Below are 21580 nucleotides of genomic sequence, written 5' to 3' on the forward strand. Positions count from 1 at the left end.
TCCATCGATTTAAATATTATTTTCTCTTTGTCGCGCATTTGCTCTTTCTTTATATTGACGTAAACGTACATGAACAAACATTTAAACGTTTTCAGGTCATAAATGAGCAGCATAAGCCTATCTATCTATCTATCTATCTATCTATCTATCTATCTATCTATCTATCTATCTATCTATCTATCTATCTATCTATCTATCTATCTATCTATCTATCTATCTATCTATCTATCTATCTATCTATCTATCTATCTATCTATCTATCTATCTATCTGTCTGTCTGTCTGTCTGTCTGTCTGTCTGTAAGTCCGTTCAAATAACGTCATACAAATTAAAAGATAGTTTACAAAAGGAAACCGAATTTCCCCTCACAAAGTAGTAAGCCAAAACTGCAGAGTTATTGAAAGAGATTTTCCGTTATCCCTGTATAAAACATTTATCATATAAAAACAATAAAAAAAATGACATTGATTTGTATTACATTTTTCAGATTACAGGAATGGGTGATTTTAGGTTTATTTCACAATGATATAAATTCACAAAATGAGTAGTGCCTCCACAAATAATCTGGAGAAGATATATTTTATGCAATATTTAAAACTTTCATTGAGTTTTATCTCCGAAAACGTCACATGACATCATCTAGAACAAACCAATGGAAATCGTTCTCGCGCATAAGCCCCGCCCTAAACACGATCGACCATGGCTGGACTGGTCCGAAACCTACAGCAGATCAGATCAGGGATCAGATGCGGAAGGTAAGTGACCGTCATTGCTGAACCTTTGCTTACTAGTGTTTTTGTTTTCAAGCCTTAACATAACGCTTTGCTCTGTGTTAGGCTGCATTTAAACGGAGAGCTGATGTTGTTGCCATCGACTTTTACAGACTTTTCACTACGATAAAATAGCCATAAACTTAACTTACAAATAATTTTCAGTTTTGATGGCTGTTTTTAATTTGTAGCTCTCTTCTAATTTGTGTTTGACGCTGTTTTGGTGCAATATCTGAAACGACCTCGTTTGTTGACACTCGTCCAGGGGGTCAAAGTTCAGTGTTAGGGAGATGAAGATGGCCCTGTTGAGCTCTCTCTTGACCCCGGGTCTCCGGGGGGCCCTTTACTCCACCGGGACCAGGAGCTCATCCTCAGGAACCCTCCATATCAAAGAGCCACTCAACTACTGGTGTGGTGGCCGAGTCAATCTCAAAGATGTGAAAGCCAAATCCGAACCAGTATATGAGCCTGCGACAGGTAATGCTTTTACAAAACTAAATTTCTTCATTTAACCCCACTCTAGGCATTGACCAATCAGACTTTGCCCCGTCACATGATCACAGTCACATTTGGCTATGCCTGTGCATTGATTTTTTTTTTTCTATACAGGATGTTCTATGATTAAAAACATTACCATCTCTGATCCTGTCGTGTCTTGATGTATCCCAGGTCGTGTCCTTTGCCAGCTGCAAGCTTGTGGAGCCACAGAGGTTGATGCAGCTGTCAGGAGCGCCAGTGCTGCTTTCACAGTGTGGAGTAAACTGGCAGGCATGGAAAGAGCCAGAGTCATGCTAGAGGCGGCCAGACTCATTGAGGTAGACCGGAATTGCACTGATCCGACATCCTAAGGCATTACATAATAACGCTGCATTGATTCAAGAAGTGCCGAGTCTGATCTTTTCAGCTATTTCTGTTGTCGAGAATAGAAGAGAAGAGAGGAGATAGCTGAGATGGAGGTAGTCAACAATGGCAAGTCCATCACCGAAGCCCGTTTAGATGTGGACTCGGCCAGACTGTGCATTGAGTATTTTGCAGGACAAGCCACCGTCCTTTCAGGTTAGTTGGTTTGTTGTTGATCGTTCTCAGTTGAATGATTTCTGAAGGATCACGTGACACTGAAAAATGGAGTAATGATGCTGAAAATTTGGCTCTATCACAGGAATAAATAACATTTGAAATTTTTTTAATTTAAAAAATGCAAAATTCTTTTAAATTGAAATATTTCACAATATTATGTTTTTTACTGTATTTTTTGATCAGCCTTGATGACCAAAAGGTCCAAAAACATGAGAAAACCTTAGTTATTCCAAACTTTTGACTGGTAATGTACATGATAATTGTACAGATGGGTTAGCGGCTGTTCTTTCTCAGGTCAGCACGTTCAGCTAGCAGGAGGTTCATTTGCCTACACGCGTCGGGAGCCGCTGGGTGTGTGTGTGGGAATAGGAGCCTGGAACTATCCCATCCAAATCGCAGCCTGGAAATCTGCCCCTGCCATCGCTTGTGGTATGTGTCATATAAGTGTGGCTTAGCAAAGTTTCCATGGAGTCACACATAATAATAATTTGTTGTTGATGTTATTATGGCCAATAGCTGGTAAATGGAAATGAAAATGTATGGTTTAAAAAAAAAATCAATTTTAAAAGCTACAAGTGTATTTACATTTGCTAAAGATTACATTTAACCTTTTTTTTTTATAGATAATCTAAATGTTAAAGTTGTGGAAATGAGCATGCACGATTATTTAACCAATAACCGATACCAATAAATAAATAAAAAATCTGTAATATCGGCAGATAACTGATATAGTGCCAATATATTGTTCATTCCCTACTTGAAAACAATTTAATAAATGTGAATACGTAAATAAATGTAGTTCACAATCTTTCCTTATCTTATCTGGCATATATCAGCTCCGTTTGTACCTGGCCTTAGTTTAAGCTGTTAAAGCTTGCCTAACGTTGCAACGTAACATACAGAACTTTTCTTCCGTATTATGATGTACTTCCGAGTGAAACGGAGTGCAGGGACTTGGTTTTATCCATCAGTTGTTGGATTGAATGTGAGCTTGCAGTTGAATGTGAGAAAGGATTCAATTATGGGAGAAGTCCGACATATGTCTGTCGTTTCACCTGAAAATCTAGGTATCTAGGTCAAATCTAGGCCAATTTTTAAAAATGAAATATATGCACGAATTGTTCAAAATTAGAGAATAGATAGGGCGAATGTCCATTTCATTCCGACTTCATCATCAGTTTTGCTCTTAGGGGTTAGAGGTTTGAGCAAACCCTCTAAACCCTCTAGATTTGAGTGTATTTTAATCTACCTTAGTCTCCTGAAACTCTCATTCGTGTTGAAGGCTATTGAGCTGTATTAGTTTAATACCCTCTTCTTTTGCTCTTGATCTGTGGCTGAAATGATTATCTTAACAGTCTCCATTTACAGCCTGCTATTACGGTTCAATTGTAGGCAACTCCATGGTGTTCAAGCCGTCTCCGGTGACCCCCGCGACTGCAGTGCTGCTGGCTGAGATTTATTCACAGGCCGGAGCTCCCGAGGGCCTGTTCAATGTGGTGCAGGGCGGAGAAGAGACGGGTTCTCTCCTGTGCCATCACCCGGCTGTGGCTAAGATCTCCTTCACGGGAAGTGTGCCCACGGGAAAGAAAGTAAGAGGACTCCAGCGGTAATAATACAGTAGCTGACTGTCACAGAGGGTTAGGCTCACTCAAAAACCAAAAATTCTCTCACCCTTATGTCATTCCAAACCCAAAAGGCTTTGGTTAATCTTCGAAACACACATTTCTGTCTTTCTTTTGATAGTCCAGGTAACAAAAGTTACCAAAAACCACACTGCAGTTCTGTAGTTGGATGAATTCTGATTGGCTGTCAGTGTTTTTAATTATTTATCAGCTGGGAAAAAAATCATTTTGATTGCAACGACTGTTATGATCTGGACTCTGTTCTTTCACATTTAGAATGATTTTTAAAACAATATATTTATTGTCCAACTATCATACTTTAAAAAACAAATCAATGGATTAGTCATTTCTTGTATACGCAACAGAGTATTTGGTCCTTGTTGCTCTTTTCCCTCACCCATGATTTATTAATAAACAAAGAGCACAAGAAAAACTGAATATCTCTTGTTGAAAAGCAGCAATAAAAAAGAGTTAGACTAAATGAAATCTGTTCATCAAATAAAGAGATCGCATCTCCTCACAAGACTTGGATTAAAGTGCTTGATTCGTTTTACGACACCTTTATGACTTCTCGGATCTTGTAGGACTGTCTATGAAGAGACAGAAACCTCTTCGATTTCTTTCAAATATCAGTAACACTTTACAGCACAGGTGTCAAACTCAGTTCCTGGAGGGCCACAGCCCTACAGAGTTTAGTTCCAACCCTGCTTCAACACACACACCTGCAGTTTTTAAAACTTGATTAGGTGTGTTTAATTAGGGTTGAAGCTAAACTTGGCAGGGCTTGTGTGAGTTTGACAACCCATGAACTAAGAATGAACAATACTTCTACAGCATTCATTAATCTCAGTTCATTTCTTCATTTCAACATTTACTAATGCATTATTAAAATCACTCTGGTTTAATACAAGTTGTGTATATTATATATGACGTTATACAGTCTATTGAGAAGTTTACTAATAGTAGTTGGAATGCACTTTAAACCTGTGTTTAAATGCATGGTTTGTCCCAACAGATAATGGAAATGGCGTCCCGAGGGGTCAAACCAGTGACACTGGAGCTTGGAGGTAAATCTCCAGTGATCATCTTTGAGGACACTGATCTAGAAAACGCCGTTAGAGGAGCACTCATGGCCAACTTCCTGTCTCAAGGCCAGGTACTGTATTGAAAGGTCAAGTCAAAGTATGAACTTACAGCGTTTTGGCGTCTGTAAAATATATTTTTCGAGAGTTAGCCATGTCCAGTACGTAATAAGCTCCTTCTCATGTACCTGTCACAGATGATCACAGCCAAGCTGATATAGACCAACTGCACAACTGCAATGTTGCTTTAGACAACATTATAACATATAATTATTACAATAATATTGCTTTATATGGTATTTTAGTTTACACAATATTTTAAGTTGTCTGATTAAAAATGTGTTCACTCTAAAATAAATGTATAAATAAATCAGACTTAAAAAAGGCAGAGACGAAAAACAGAAAATACTCTACCGTTAAAAAGTTTGGGGTCTGTTTTTGAAAGAAGTCTCTTATGCTCACCAAGGCTACACTTATTTGATCAAAAATACAGTAAAACAGTATTAAACAGTAAATATAATATTGTGGAATTTAAAATAACTGTTTTCTATTGTAATATATTTTAAAATGTAATTTATTCTTGTGATCAAATCTGAATTGTCAGCATCATTACTCCAGTCTTCAGTGTCACATGATCCTTCAGAAATCATTCTAATATGATGATTTGCTGCTCAAGAAACATTTATTATTATCAATGTTGAAAACAGTTGTGCTGCTTAATATTTTTGTGTAAACCAATGATGCATTTTTTTTTTCTTCAGGAAGTTTAAAAAAAAATCATTTATTTGAAATAGAAACCTTTTGTAACATTATAAATATATTTACTGTAATTTTTTATCAACCTAAAGTAAATCATCCTTGCTGAATAAAATAATTAAGTTTTTTTTTTTTTTTTAAGTCTTACCACACATTTTTGAATGGTAGTGTACACCTTGTGTCATGGCAGCATTACCTTTTTTCACAAATTTTATTTTTAGTAATTAAACAGTTTGGCTGCTATGGTCAACTATGCATCTATAAATGCACTCAAGATCTTCATAATCATACAAACATGTATTACCCCATTCCTTAATATTTCCTTCTTTGTTTTACTCCCCACGTGTAGGTGTGCAGTAATGGAACCAGAGTTTTTGTGCAAAGCTCAATTGTTCCTCAGTTCTTGAAAGAGGTGGTCAGGAGAACTAAAGCCATCCTGATAGGAGACCCTCTGTTGGAGGAAACTCGTATGGGAGCCCTGGTCAGCAAACCACACCTGGAGAAGGTGCTGGGATATGTGAACCAAGCCAAGAAAGAGGTACAGCTGTATGTTTAGTCGAAAATATTCATTTAGTAGCATGATTGTAGTGTTTACTATATTATATGGCTTAGTAAAGTAGGTGCTTTTTCTTGACAGGGAGCCAGAGTGCTCTGTGGAGGGGAGCCCTTCATCCCAACGGATCCTAAACTAAAAGATGGATACTACATGACACCATGTGTGCTCGGTGAGTTAGAAAAACTGTTGGTAGCTGATGTTTTGAGGTCCTGTGTTTGGGAAACACTCAATGGTTTATTTTTCATTCTGTTCACTTCCTCAACTCTTGTTTCCAGATGGCTGCACGGATGACATGACGTGTGTCAAAGAGGAAATCTTTGGGCCTGTGATGTCAGTACTGTCCTTCGACACTGAGGACGAGGTTCTTCGGAGAGCCAATGACAGCTCTCTGGGTCTGGCTGCAGGGGTCTTTACTAAGTAAAGTGAAAGTTAGTTTTATACACTACCGTTCAAACATTTGGGGTCGGTACGATTTTTTTTAAAGTTCTCTCAACTCATCCAAGTTGCATTTATTTGATCCAATATAGAGTAAAAATATGTTTTAAAATGTTTTCTATTTTAAAGGCCCACTAAAGTACCTTGAAACGCGTAGCATTTAGGGATGCCACAATTCCGTTCGGTACGACATCCACGGTTCAATACGCACTTGTGAATTGCGGTTTTTCGGTTTTACGTTTAAATAATTTATGTGCGTTTTATTTCTCTCCGAATTGACTGTCTGTGTGTGCCTGTAACGAGCTGAGATGAGGAAACTCCTCCCCGCGACGGCCGCGAGTAAATTAGGGGGCGCGCGCGCAGCTTAACCATGATTCCACACTTTAACATGGCGAGCGGCGGTGAAGTGAGGCTACAGTACGAGGAAGCGCCGGCGTCTTTCAAATCCGCGGTGTGGGGACATTTCGGTTTTGCCGTTGAGTATAAAACCGAGGAAGAAAAAAAACGGTAAACAAATAAATGACTGTGTGCAAGCATTGTTTTACACGTGTAGCCTACTCAAACGGAAACCTCAAAATACAGGAATAGATAGCTGACCTAAGTGAAAGGACACTGTCGCTACTGGATTACTGTTAAGTTGAATTAAGATGGTTTATTTATGTTTACTGAAGTGCAAGTATGTTTCTTTGAAATGGTCAATTTATGTTTACCAACTTCACATGTATGTCTATTTTCAAAATTTAGGAATTTATGTGTTCCCCAGTTCGTACATGGGCTACCAGCAGCTATGAAATGTCAGTGTTAATTTTATATTATACTACACACTAGAAACTAGTGGACTTTTCTTAGCTTTTTAGTAAAATAAAGGAGTATTCCAATAAATCGTTTAAATTTTTTTCTCCTTAACCTCTTACTGTTCCTATTGGCTAAGCATAGAATAACAAAAAAACACTCTAATGTGTCAAGCCATCAGAACCGAACCGAACAGAAAACCGTGGTTAAAAAACCGAGGTATGTATTGAACCGTGGGCTAACTGTATTGTTGCATCCTTAGTAGCATTATTCAGTGTGTTGATGTAATTTCCACTGAAACAGGAAGACAGGGCAGGGCATATCGAACAGCTCCTCCCCTTTTTAAAAATCGCCAATAGTGTTTAGTTTTTATCACAGCTCAGCCTGAGCCGTTGAGCTCGGTAAAGCCCCAGTTTCCTCCTAATCTCTAACCGTTTCTCCTTCTAATCTCACCCATGTGCTTTCAAATAGCATTCTGTGTAGAACTCAAATGGTTCCGATACGTTTTCAGGTCTGCGCTGACTCTGGACCGGAGCAGACTGTGTGCGGCCTGTAGCGGTTCGTGACACTAATGTGAAACCAGACTTCATTCGCCCCAATGGAAAGCATATTTACACCTGAATCGTTCCCTATCCCCTATATAGTGCACTGTGTGCCAACATGTGCGAACAAGTGACTGATTCCAGCCGCAGCTTCAGCGTCTATTTATAATGTAGGGGGCGAGGCTCTTTAGATTAGAGAGACAGAAAATCTGATGAGAAGCTGAAGTGCAGAGTGATGTCATCAAAAATCATTGATCCATATTGGCGTAGATGAGACTGTTTTGAACTCTTTTGTAACATTACAAATGTCTTTACTGTTGCATTTGATTATTGCATTTTATGTCTTTACTGAATAAGTATTAATTTCTTTCTAAACTATTTTCACGAATTCCAAACTTTTGAACGGTAGTATTTGTGATTGGTTGATGTTTCAAAGCTAGACTGGGGCTTTCCCATTTGCTCATATTTTCTTTTCCTGTCTGTTTCTGACTCACTAGAGATATTAAGAGAGCACATCGAGTTATAGAAAACCTTCAGGCTGGAACTTGTTTCATCAATAACTACAATATCACACCTGTGGAGGTGCCATTTGGAGGATACAAGGCCTCAGGTTGGGTGACAATAGGAGTTACAAAACATTTTTTTGTTTGTGTGTGTGTGTTGGCTCTATAACACTAAATACCCCCAAATTAAACTCAACCTTCTATCTCTGATTTCAGGTATTGGAAGAGAAAATGGCCAGGTCACCATTGAATTGTATTCTCAGTTGAAGACTGTGGTGGTGGAGATGGGTGATGTGGATAGTCTCTTTTAAACACGTATTCTGGTCCCAGATTAATGATTGGATCCTACTGGAAGATCTCAATGTGGCATTACCCACGTAGCCTAAAGACTGACAAGCACAGTTACTGAAATGCATTAATGTTCACCACTAATGGACCATGTTTAGCCTGCCAACATAATTTCTAAGTAACGGCAGCTATCTGTGTATATTTCACAATCAAGTGCCTTTACTGTAGGATGGCACAATTCTTCATGATCGTAAAAGAGTGTTAACTGCATTTATTTGAAAGAAACTGTCATTTAATTCGATTGTTAAATAGCTATAATGTATTAGTTTTGTTTATGTACGTGTGTATCAGATCTTACTCATGCTGTGAATGTAGGCTTTAACCTATTCATTCGCTCGAGGAAACACTACGCAAATATGGTAATATTTTTTAAATTAATGACAAAAGCCGGTAAATAATTGTAATAAAGGAGCTTGTGTATAAAGATGGTAGTCTGAAGTATTGTTTATTTTATGTGCATACTCTTGTACATTCAGCTGATGTGTCATTCATTCAACATTGTTTTCTACATTCAGCGAATTAATATCTCTGTCCTTCTTCATCAACACCAAACAGGAAGTCACCTCATTATAAATTATAAATAAATAATAAATTATCTTAGAATTTGAGAATGAATTCTCTAGAGCTAAAAACTTTTTAAACTTCTTCCTGGTACAAAGCCATTTTTACTATATTTGAATAAAAAATGTTGGCAAAAACATGTTTGTCTGATGTGAACCTGTTATGGGTTTTAAAAGCATTTCTTCTTTTTCCTCCTTGGAAGTTTGCTTCTCACACATTTCCTCTGTGCAAATGTATAATGAAAAGGCATCAAAATGTGTTTTTAATCAACAAAAAAACACTTTATCACCATATAAATCATAAGTTGCTTACCTTTGCAATAGCTTTTCTGGGCTGTTTAAAGTTTGCAAGAGATTCTGCAAAAGGTAGCAGACAAAGCTGAATGTCAAAGCAGGCCACACCTTCCGAACAAAAACCCCTGTTTTAGATACTTACCGTCTTCAGATGGCAGGTCCTGGTCCGAGTTTCTGGTCATCTGTCACAAGAGAAATGTTTCAGAATCCCGTCTGGTGAACACATATCAAAGCTTACCCTGTACATTAAGATCCATCTGCTCTGTACCGTTTCTACAGCTCTGATTTGAGAGAGAGAGGGTGTCACCATCTCCGTGTCGTTGTCGCTCAACTGGCCCCCGTCCTGTAGCTTCCCGAGTCGGTTGTGTGCTGCCGTCACACGCAACTTCATGGTGTGGAAGCGAGACTGCAGATCGCCCACTCTGAAGTGCACTGGCTTTCCCTCGAACCACAGACTGTCATTTACACCTGCCTTGAATCCTGGTGGCTCGTATTCAGGTGGAGTGACTCAAGTTGCAAGGAGACAAAAGCATTGATATTTCACTAAGCACGTTCATTTGATCCCCAAAAACATAATATTTGTCATGAATCAACAGTTCTTTTCCACTTCACTCTCCATACTGCAGAAGGAACTTGTGAAACCTTTCGCACACATTTTATGGATAAGATTGCTTGTATTAGATCTTCTATTCAGCCCTCTGTTCATGATCCCTCAATTCCGCCGTCGACTGTCTCTGCTGTTTTTCATCGGTTCGAGCCTGTGTCTATTTCGACCCTGGCGAAGATAGTCAAACATTTGAAGCCTTCTTCTAGTCCTCAAGATGTTATTCCGACCCATATTTTTAAACAGATTTTTAATGTCATTGGCCCTAGTATTTTGATCCTAGTAAATTGCTGTCTGGCTACGGGTTCCGTGCCAGCCTATCTAAAACACGCTATAGTGCAACCTTTAATTGAAAAATCGAACTTGGATCCGACAGATTTATCTAATTTTAGACCAATTTCAAAATTTTAGAGAAGGTAGTTTTTAGTCAATTACAATCTTTTTTAGAGAAGAATTCTGTGTTTGAAACCTTTCAATCTGGATTCAGGGAAAAACACAGCACAGAATCTGCTCTTTTAAAGGTTCAGAATGATATTCTATTAAGTGCTGATTCAGGATCCTCAACAATTTTGGTATTATTAGATCTTAGTGCAGCATTTGATACAGTGGATCATAACATCTTGGTCTCTCGTTTGGAACACCATGTTGGAGTGCGAGGAATGGCCCTTCAGTGGTTTAAGTCCTATAATCTAACAAATCGTAGTTTTGCAGTTAAACTTGGCGAATGTTTGTCAACGTTAGCTCCACTTACCTGTGGTGTACCACAGGGGTCCATTCTTGCTCCTCTTTTGTTTTTGTTATATATGCTCCCATTGGGTTCTATTTTCAATAAACATGGTGTTTCTTTTCACTGTTATGCCAACGACACGCAGATTTATTTCCCATTCAACAAGAATGCTTTGAATCTGCTTTTGGACTGTCTAAATGACGTGAAAAGCTGGATGGCTTTAAATGGTCTGAAACTAAATGATAATAAGACAGAAATAATTTTATTTGGACTAAATGAACAAACAGTTTCTCTAAATTATAATCTTGGTCCCTTGGCTATGTACAATAAGCCACTTGTGAAGAACTTAGGCGTACTATTTGATAAAGACCTCAAATTCGATAAGCAAATAAATAATGTAGTTAAATCTTGCTTTTTTAATCTTAGACTTCTATTCAAGGTAAAGAGCTTTCTTTCTTTTAATGACCTTGAGAAAGTGATTCATGCTTTTATTTTTTTTTCACGACTCGATTATTGTAACACTCTCTACACAGGAGTTAGCCAGACAGCGTTGGCGCGTTTGCAGACAGTCCAAAATGCGGCCTCTAGGCTACTGACAGGTACAAAAAAGCGTGAGCACATTACTCCAATTCTGTACTCTCTTCAATGGTTGCCGATCCGTTTCCGTATAGAATATAAACTTTGGTTTGTTTTTAAATCCTTTAATGGTCTGGCACCCACATACTTTGATTCTTTAGTGAAACGTTATACATCAAATAGATCCCTACGGTCCTCTGATCAGTCTCTCTTAACGATCCCTAGATCCAGATTTAAACATAGGGGGGATCGTGCTTTCTCGATCGCTGCCCCGAAACTTTGGAATCTGTTACCCGTTCACATTAGATTGGCTCAGACTATTTCCAGTTTTAAATCATTATTAAAAACCCACCTATTAACTCAGGCTTTTAATTCCTCTGGGCGTCGAGGCTAAATCCTCTGTTGTTGTTCTATGTTGTTTTGTTGTTGTTCTATGTTGTTTTTTTGTGATGTCTATGTATTTACTTTTTATTCGTTATCGCTGGCTGGAAAGCACATTGGTGCAACTGTAGTTGCAATAAATTGTGCTATATAAATACAATAAAGAAAGAAAGAAGAAAGGATATATTGTACCATCATCATAGTAGTAGAGTTTCATAGTGAGGTAAACGTCAGTGGGCAGAGCTTCTAGATGCTGCATGAGGAGGAACAGCTTCTTGATCAGGAGAGTTGAAGCTTTCTTAGTGTCCTCTAAGGTCACTCTCATGGTCCCAGTCACATTACTGAAATGAAGAAAAGAGGTGAGGACTAGTGTGTGTGAAGTGAATGGAGATTTCAATAGAGGGTTTTTTTTACATCAATTTACACTAAATTAGCAGCATAATGTCCAAAACTATATCCACTACTGTTCAAAAGTTTGGGGTCAGTAAGATCTTTAATAATGTTTTTGAAGTTTCTTAGGCTCACTAAGGCTGCATTTATTTGAAATACAGTATCAGAAATAAAATAGTAAAAAAATTAAACATTTAACTTATTTCTGTGATGATAAAGCCAAATTTTCAGCATTATTACTCGACTTGATCCTTCAGAAATCATTCTAATGTGCTGATTTGATGCTCAAGAAACATTTATTATTGTTGAACAGTTGTGCTGCTTAATATTTTCGTGGAAACGGATACTTTTTTCCAGGATTCCTTGAAAAGAACATTCAAAAGAACAGCATTTATTTGAAAAATAAATATTTTTTAACATCATAAATGTGTTTACTGTCACCTTTGATCAATTCAATGCGTGAATAAAATTATACATTTATTTAAAAGAAGATCTTAAGAACCCCAAACTTTTGAATGGTAGTGTACAGAATTATTGTTATGTAGTCATCAACTGAGGACATACAGGAAATGCAAACTACAAAAAAGATAGAGCAATGTACAATACTTCACCTCATGATGTCCATCTGTGGTCCACACTCTGAGTATCTGAACTTAAACTGATAGGACTCAATGACGTGCTGAGACAACAGACGCATGCAAGAGACAAAACAGCAGGTTTGGAAAAGTCATATCACTGGTGTCCACATTTTTATTTTTATGGTTTCAAAATGTATAGCACTTGGAAAAATTAACAAATTATGTGTAAAGCAGTAATTAACACATTTGCTAAATTTGCTATTTTATTCCACTAAAGACGTAAATTATGAGATTAATTGCATCGCAATCATTTTATTCCACTGACAGTCCTAAAAAACTCAACAAATCTGCATATATTTTATAGTAGTCATCTATCCTTGTGACATACATACAAAAATGAAAAATCTCAGTGCTGAGTTTTTCCTCACCAATGTCACCTTTATCTTATTTTGGAATTGTCTCGGGTATTCAGTGTTTTTGTGTTCCATTGTTTCTGAGGGGCCGTTTACACGACACTGTTTTCAACTAAAAACAGAAAACTTTTTATGCGTTTTGGCCGTTCATTTACAGAACAACAGCGTTTTGGAGGCCTGAAAACACAAAGTTTTGAAAATGGGTTTCAAAGTACAAGCTTTTGAAAAACGATACGGTTATCGAAACATGAATTTGTGAAAAATAGTGACGTCATGAGCATGAGTATTACATGTTCAGTCTGTAGGTGCGCAGTGTTTCAACAACTAGCCTGGCAGCAGAATACAGTGTTTTTAGTCGTTTTTCATGGATCCGTGTGAACTGGGATCGTTTTGACAACGTTATCGTCTCTGCATAAAAAACGTGAAGGAAAAACTTTCCGGTTTTAGTACATCGTTGTCATGTAAACTATCTTTCTATTAGTTAGCATGGTTTCTGATTATGTACACCTTTGTCTTGTTTGTGCATCTCTCTTGTGTATATATTCCTCTGCTTGGTGTCTTTAAATAAATATACAGCTTGCGTTTAGATCCACGCCTCAACTTATACTCCAGTGCTCCACAAATCTCAAATTATTTCTCTCCAACTTTATGCGTTTAACAATATTCTAATGCAGGTCAAAAAAAGGGTAGACTTAAAAGTCAATTTAAATAGAAAATAAATATTTTCTGGGGGATTTTCTTTAGTATAATAAAATATAAAAGCCAATCATTTGATTTTGGAATTCCACTTACACAGTAGCTCACACAGTATAAATAGTCTTGAACATGAAAGTATATTTGGGGGTCCTTGGCATAATTTTTTTTTTTTTTAACTAAACCCTATCTAAAAACTCCATGGAAGATTGAAACTTGGAACTTACATTAATGTCATCTGGGCTTGTGTGTACCTGTGTATAAAAAAACAGTGAATTTATTTGTTTATTTCTTGAAAAAATTATTATATAAATAAAAACACACATTTACTTATGCATACTGACCCCAATGACCACCATTTGAAGCTGCAAAAAATAAAGTAAATTAATACAGTGCCAAAAATAATAGAAAATAGATTTCGATCGAAATATGGTACTTTTGACTTACATATCTCTTCTCCAAAGCATCAAAACACCCCATCAGCCTTGGAGGACAGAGGTATGGTTATTAATCACTTTTCATAGCATCTTAGCATTTTTTTTTACTTCAGTGAATCATTACAAATATATTTCCACATATACATTCAAATAAACAAACATGGCAATTTACTGTACAAATTCATGCAACATATTACCATTTGACGAGATTGCGGGCTGCAGGGCAAGTACAATCCTTTTTAAGGACTTTGATACACAAATCTGAAGAACAACAACATTCATCAATGAACAAACTTGTATGGGATATTTTCAAATGTTCGACCATTAATAAACCAGTGTGTATATTTATACCTTCCAGGTATCTGGATCTGTAGGAGTCCTCTGGAAATATCCCACGCAGATAGGTGATGGAGGAGACAGCTAAAACCACCATGCGCTTGACAAACACCAGTGACTGAGTCTCAGTATCCAGCGCCTGATGAAATACACTGGTTCAGTTCAATTCACATTAACACAGGTTTACAAAGAACAGTGCCTTGAAGTTTATATCCACATACAGTACATACACAAATGTTCGCAAATGACACAGAATGACAAATGCTTTGTCATTTAATAGAATTATAGCTTTGAGACCTTTTTAAGCGTAGATGTGAAAATGCAGTATCCAAACTTAAATAGTTAGCTGTGGAATACAGAACTCTTTTGTTTAAAGAAGACACTGCTTAAGTAAAACAAACAAAAAATAAAGTGTTAAAAATTTTTTTTTGACGTTTAAGTGTACTGTACAGCAATGTACTGTACTAAACATTTTTTATTTTATACCAAATATATATTTTACTAAATAATTTCTAATTTGACTCTAAAATAGATAGAAAATCAAAGTCATATCATATGTATAACCAAGTTATGTTCCAAATTTGAAAATGATACCACAAAAAGGTGGTTCATTCTATTGATATTATTTTGATGCATCATTTTAATACATTACTGTCACAAAACAATAAATATGAAACCTTGAGACACCCATACCTTTCCAACGATATGTTTTGTCACGCTTAGAAAAAGATTTGATTATAAAATAGTGCCGTAAATTTTGTCAAATTTAAAAAAAACACTATGTCTAATTTAAAAACTTTTTCACAGGACGAATTTTGAGTGTTTAAGCTTTCGAAAATATACTACCTAGCTAATGATTTTTATGATGATATAGATCTCTCTCTGCTGCATTCAGAACAAACTGTACTTTATTTATGGAGACATTGAGAATACTGTTTCCAACCAGTGGTGCATTATGACAATAATTCAGTCAAGTTATGAATGCAGGAACTTTTCTGCATCTTTAATAGATTAGAATATTCTGTAACCTAGTGAGAAAAAAATATTGTTCTCATTGGAAATATGACTATCAAATGACAGTTCCCTGTCAAACATGTCTATGATAAACTGTGAGAACTGAGAACATAAGTCAAATATATACTGAACATCAATTAGTCTACAGAAATATGAATGACAACCATCTCAGTTTACGGCAGTGCAGACAAACTGTGAAACAGTGAAAAGGACATAAAAGCACTAATAATGGTCTTAAAACATTACAACTGAAATATTACAATAATATTTTGTTAGCTTAGCAATACTTGATATATACCACCACGGTATTGACCAGCTATTTATTACAGAAATGACCGTTTAGTCTAGTAACGTTAGTCTACGTTAGCTAGTAACGTTAAGTTAACATAGGCTATATATCCAGTTAACGTTACCTCAGGGAGTGTTTATTCTGTTACAGCAAACCTGTGGTAACTGCATTTGCGACCACTGTCATTGATAATCACAACAATAATAAAATAAATTATGATTCTGACAGCTTCTTATAATGAATGAAGCAGACCTCAAATTAATATACTATGATGTTACAGTAGTAACACGACGGACACCACTTAAACGGTTGAATTGAGCTCCTTATTTGAAAGCATGGCATATTTTGTAAGGGTATATTTTATTTACATTCACACTTTAAATGTCATTGATTTAGTATCTCACCTCAGCAATCACCTGTTTGTCTCGAGTCAGTGTCTTCTGTCTGGTTGTCATGTTTGCGCTAACGTTAACTGTAATGTTAGCTTCCTCAAACGGAAATAATCCCCTCAACAACTGTTATGGCTTCAATAAACAATTCAACAAGTTGATAATTCAATAAATCTATCGATGTTTATGTAAGACAAAGTGTTATTTGATTAAAATAATCATTTATTGTTAAAAACCCTAAAAATAATACAGCTATAACGTTAACTTTTTAAGTTAAACCGCTGACCGCGACAAATCGGTGAGCGCGCGCGACTCGAGTCATTTGTCACAGATCACGCGCATTTGGCGGCAAACACAAAGCCCCCTCATCTCCAAAGACCAGACAATGATTTGATTAATATATTTACTAATATTTATTTATTTTCAACATATTTATTTAGCCTACTGAGTTCATTAAACTATACAATAAATAATCGTAATTTAAAAAAAAAAAAAAAACAGTTTATAGTTAAAAATGGTTTATTGTTTGAAATGCAACAATTTGTTGACAATACAATCTCTTTTCACAACAGAAAGGACGGGAAGACACATTATACATACTAGCTCGAATGTTACAGTATATTTCAGGTAGTTTTGAGTATGAAACACTTTGGTCCTATAACTTCACACAATATCACTATAAATATTATTACCATTCTTACACAATGCTGCACAGTCTAGTGTGTTTTTTATTGTTGTTTGGAGAAGTAGTCTTTGCTCTGCTGGACGTCGGGCTTGATTGTGTCTTTTCCGGGCTTCCATCCGGCTGGGCAAACTAGGATAAGTGACAACAAAAAGGTATATTTTTTAAAAATGGAAACACGGTAACCCATTTCACACGGTACTGTATGAAAGGAATAGTATGTAAAATCAAGAAGAACTTTCAGTCCAAAGGCAAGAAAATATGCTGTATACCTTCTCCATGTTTATCAGTAAACTGAAAGGCCTGCACCAAGCGCAGGGTTTCATCAATAGAGCGGCCCACTGGCAGGTCATTGATGGTTATCTGCCTCAGGATGCCTTTGTCATCAATGATGAAAAGACCTCTAAGTTAGAAAAAAAGAAAAGAAGTTAATAACAATATACAGAGGGAGATCTGAATTGTTTTATTCTAATATTGTGTGCTAAAATCCATCACTAAGAAGTAGTTCAAAGATACACTACCGTTCAAGAGTCTGTAAGATTTTTTAAATATTTGTTTAAGTCTCTAATGCTCACCAAGACTGCATTTATTTGAAACAGCAACACTGTGAAATATTATTACACTTCAAAATAACTGTTTTCCATTTAAATATATATTTCAAAACATAATTTATTCCTGTGATAGAGCTGAATTTTCAGCATCATTATGCCAGTCTTCAGTGTCACATGATCCTTCAGAAATCCTTCTAATATGCTGATTTGATACTCAAGAAACATTTATTATTATTATTATTATTATTATAAATGTTGAAAACAGTTGTGCTGCTTACATTTTTTTGGGGGGGGGAACTGTGATCAATTTATTTTCAGGAATCATTGATGAATAGAAAGAACAGCATTTATTTAAAATAGAAATATTTTGTAACATTATAAATGTCTTTTCTGTCACTTTTGATTAATTTAACGCATCCTTGCTTAATTAAAGTATTAATTTCTTTCAAAAAAAATATTGAATGGTAGTGTATATGATACTTTTCAATATATATATATATATATATATATATATATATATATATATATATATATATATATATATATATATATATTTTTTATATTTTTTTTATTATTATTATTATTTAGGTAATCCCTCCATACCTGTATGCAATACCCTCATCTTCCTTCAGTACACCATAGTCTTGAGATATGGAGTGGAGGGAATCTGCCACCAGAGGGACCTTCATATGTCCTAAACCACCTTGTTTCCGAGGTGTGTTTATCCTGTTGTGGTAAAAACTTTGTCATTCATTGGTAAGTTCATGAATATTGAATAAGTCTGTCAACTCTGTACAATAGAATAACACTTTAAAACGTCTAAAGACAAGGTGGTTTTTAGGCAAAGAATAAAGAGTAGTGTAACACATTTTATACCATTGTGAGACAGGGTTATTATTGTTAACTAAAATTGAAACCATCAATTATCATATAACAAGTCGGCATGAAACAGAAGTATGCGATAGTCTTTTCTTCCCTATTGTGAGTGAAATGGCTTCTCGAACAAGGGGGGGGTGGGGGGGGGGGGGGGGGGGTTGGGGGGGAATGTAGTCGATTGCGTCCAACCGCAAAATGTTTGCTTTACCCGAGATGTTTTGCTTTCACTCGCAAACCTTTTGAGTTATTTGCGAGAGAACGCAAAAGCATTTAAATTAGAGCGGTCAAATCGATTATTCGCATCTAGCATAAAAGTTTGTGTATCAATATATAATATATATATATACACACAGAAAAACTTTTATGTTAAATGCGATTAATCATGATTAAGTTAAATATATTATTTCTCCCATCTCATATTAGAGTCCTTTTAGTAGCTCTAAAAAATGATGATATATCATTGATACTTAAATAGCACTGTTGTTCTTTTTACATGCAATGGGTGTGTTTCTTTAAGGCACAACAGCATAAAACAGACCGTTTTAAGAGTCTGAGAGAGTGTGACAAAAAAAAAAAACTTTAGCAGCATTGACATTAGGGTAAAAATATTTTGAAAGTATGATACGGCCCCTTTAAAGTTTGACCTTTTTTTCTTCATCTTCATCACTCACCAGGCAAGATGACAGAAGTGGGAATCAACAGAGGCACCAATGACCTCACAGTTGATTTTCCCAAACTCCTCGGCCGCATCACTGAAGGCGATGATCTCAGTGGGGCAAACAAAGGTGAAATCCAATGGATAGAAGAATAATACAACATACTTTCCTGGAAACAAGAGCAATAAAGCATTGGTCACAAGTGCACAAGGACACTCACACAATGTGTGCTATCTCTAATAATATTTGTGATTCAATATCACACCCTTGAGTTTCCTGGTAATGCTTCCTTGCAGAGTTGTTTTTTTTTCTTCAGTTAAATATTCTTATCACATATTACAGGACATTCTGCTTGTAATGTTAAGGTCATACCTTTGTAGTCAGACAAACTGAGATCTTTAAACTGTCCATCTGGCATCACAGCTTTGGCTGTGAAGTCTGGAGCAGGCTTGCCAATATGTGCTTTTCCAGCTGCCATTTTCTGCTAAGTTCAAGAGAAGAAAATGTGTTTCATGAAAAACAATAAAATAAGAAATAACAGGAACTCTTTTTGTAAAAACAAAACAAAAACGTTACATTAAAGAAAGGAAAACACCTGAACAGTATAAAGAGCTTACACATCAATGAGCAAAATACGATATGATTAATTGCTTGTTAGAAATAGAATAGAATACTGTAAGTAAGTTGGTCTTCAGGAAGTAATTTTCTTTCGTTATTTCAATATTTCCTCAAATTGCAACACATGTAGGCTACTAATAGTTAGTATAGGCTATACTTTCGTAATAGCAAAGTTATTTTAAAGTGGGCGTAACCCTATTTATAGGCTACAAATTCAGCATTATAATAATTTTATACGTAACGTTAGTTAAATCACTTTACATTGATCGAACTGCAACAGGTGGGTGCATTGCAAACATGTTCACATGGGAACAATTTCACAATGCATTATTAATTCAAACGTATATAAATACATCATAAATGTAAATATCGCAATTACGGAAAACGAAACTCTCCCACCAAAAGCAGTAACGAAATTACATGGAAATTTCCATGGTAAAAAAAGAGCAGCTGTGTTCGATTACTTTTCATAAAACGCATATTCAATGGAAAGGAAAGGAAAGGAAAGAAAAGAAAAGTTTTAAGTAACTGAGTATTTCATACCTTCGGCTGTCTTCCAAAATCCTACTGTCTCTGTTAATGAATGAGTGTGAAGTTGAACTCTCACGGCAGTGGTTGGTGTTTAAATAGGTCACGCTCAAGTATCGCGATACTCCGTGAGATGCACTGCCTCGACTCAAAAGTAAATGCTCCGTGGTGGAGTGTAGCCTCGTGAGACCATCCTGATCTCGCGAGCTTTCAAGGTTTCACTCGCAGATCAGTCTGGATACTTTCCGTTAAAGAAAATTTGGGAGCAGTTCACCAAACGAACGTCCAATCAGCGTTGGCTTTGAGGCGGGTTGAGGTGTGACGCAACGAGAAGCGCGACAGTTCAGTCTAAACAACATGTCGGCTTCAGCGGATGAAACTAGCATCAGCGTGGCTATCGAGCAAGTTTTATCGGAATTACAGAGTATTTCTTCACTGAAAGAAGAGCAAAACACTGCTCTGGAGGCTTTTCTCAGAGGAAAAGATACGCTCTGTTAGTACGTCATATGCTTCGTTGATCTGATTGGTTGATTTGGCCCGTCTATCACCAACATAGGCCAATCAGCTAACCAGTATTTTCGCCCCTTACCAAAACTACTTCAACGGAAGGTTTCCAGATGGATATGCGGAGCAAATCCATCTGGCGGAGTCAGGTTAGGTGGAGTGACCACTGAGATCTGTTTATGCCAGCATGACTTTGCACATTTTCTATGCTGAACACATGCGTACGTGCGATGTGCTGTTTCCAAATCCACTGTTATAGCCTACAAATGAGCCAAATAGCCTACTAATATAGTGAAAACTTACTCCAGCGAAAATAGCTCATTCATTTGTAGTAAGCAACAGCCTATAACAAATGTAGCGATTACCAAAAACTAGTAATGATACACTGGATAAATTATGAACTGCTCCTAAGAGATTTATAAAAAAAAATATTAAACTAATACATTTTTAAAACAAATGGTGTAAACATTTGTGTTACAGTTAGGAACTTACAGGCAAAACACTTTATTTCTGCCTGAAGCAAAACTTCTTTAACAAAACTTTGTTCCTCAAATACAACCAACATAATCAACCGTAAATTTCACGTCATGGGGCTTCTGCAATGTGACTTTCTGCCAGGTATTTTGTCACTCTTAATTCACTAGATTTTCCTCAACTTCATCACGAGACATTACATAAAGACCCTCACTGACCTCAGATTATTATAATCTTTCTAGCTGCCCTTCACTGAATTGCTATGTCATAAGGTAAAAGCACTTTGTTTCTTTAAAGGTTCTCTAAGCGATCCTGGGTGACGTCACTTCTTGTTGACGTTCGAACTATTGTCAAACAAAACGGAGGCTAGCTAGACCCTCCCTCCTCCTCATCCGCACACTAACCCCCCAAACCACACCCCCAAACCCTTCTTGTCGGTCATTGGCTGGAACAGTTTCTTATGTTTTGGGGAGCGGGTCGCTGCAGTTTGTTTTTGGTGCTGTTTGTGAAGCATGGGCTGTCTACAG

At 36.5% G+C, this 21580-nt stretch overlaps 3 protein-coding genes across 3 annotated transcripts; 1 reads left to right on the top strand and 2 right to left on the bottom strand.

The window, feature by feature from the left end:
* The first annotated feature begins 627 nt into the window (after positions 1-627).
* Positions 628-9183, top strand: aldh9a1b (aldehyde dehydrogenase 9 family, member A1b). Its single transcript, XM_056263644.1, has 12 exons — positions 628-755; positions 1036-1247; positions 1440-1585; positions 1697-1826; positions 2142-2276; positions 3240-3436; positions 4485-4625; positions 5657-5845; positions 5945-6032; positions 6139-6280; positions 8130-8242; positions 8352-9183. Exons 1-12 carry the CDS (start codon positions 700-702, stop codon positions 8444-8446), a joined length of 1644 nt encoding a protein of 547 aa, XP_056119619.1. The 5' UTR covers positions 628-699; the 3' UTR covers positions 8447-9183.
* On the bottom strand, positions 8915-16404 carry zte38 (zebrafish testis-expressed 38). Its single transcript, XM_056263698.1, has 12 exons — positions 16180-16404; positions 14488-14611; positions 14334-14397; positions 14147-14183; positions 14044-14064; positions 13927-13953; positions 12627-12694; positions 11818-11966; positions 9606-9844; positions 9480-9519; positions 9357-9400; positions 8915-9267 (listed from the first exon to the last, which is right to left on the bottom strand). The coding sequence occupies exons 1-12, from the start codon at positions 16228-16230 to the stop codon at positions 9214-9216; spliced, it is 918 nt and encodes a 305-aa protein (XP_056119673.1). The 5' UTR covers positions 16231-16404; the 3' UTR covers positions 8915-9213.
* Positions 16405-16665: 261 nt separating this feature from the next.
* On the bottom strand, positions 16666-20172 carry prdx1 (peroxiredoxin 1). Its single transcript, XM_056263715.1, has 6 exons — positions 20091-20172; positions 19302-19410; positions 18945-19098; positions 18001-18123; positions 17119-17249; positions 16666-16978 (listed from the first exon to the last, which is right to left on the bottom strand). Exons 2-6 carry the CDS (start codon positions 19405-19407, stop codon positions 16893-16895), a joined length of 600 nt encoding a protein of 199 aa, XP_056119690.1. The 5' UTR covers positions 19408-19410; positions 20091-20172; the 3' UTR covers positions 16666-16892.
* Positions 20173-21580: the final 1408 nt, after the last annotated feature.

The sequence above is a fragment of the Rhinichthys klamathensis genome, unplaced genomic scaffold, assembly GCF_029890125.1.
Source record: "Rhinichthys klamathensis goyatoka isolate OS25496 unplaced genomic scaffold, OSU_Roscu_1.1 h1tg000011l_1, whole genome shotgun sequence".
Classification (NCBI taxonomy): domain Eukaryota; kingdom Metazoa; phylum Chordata; class Actinopteri; order Cypriniformes; family Leuciscidae; genus Rhinichthys; species Rhinichthys klamathensis.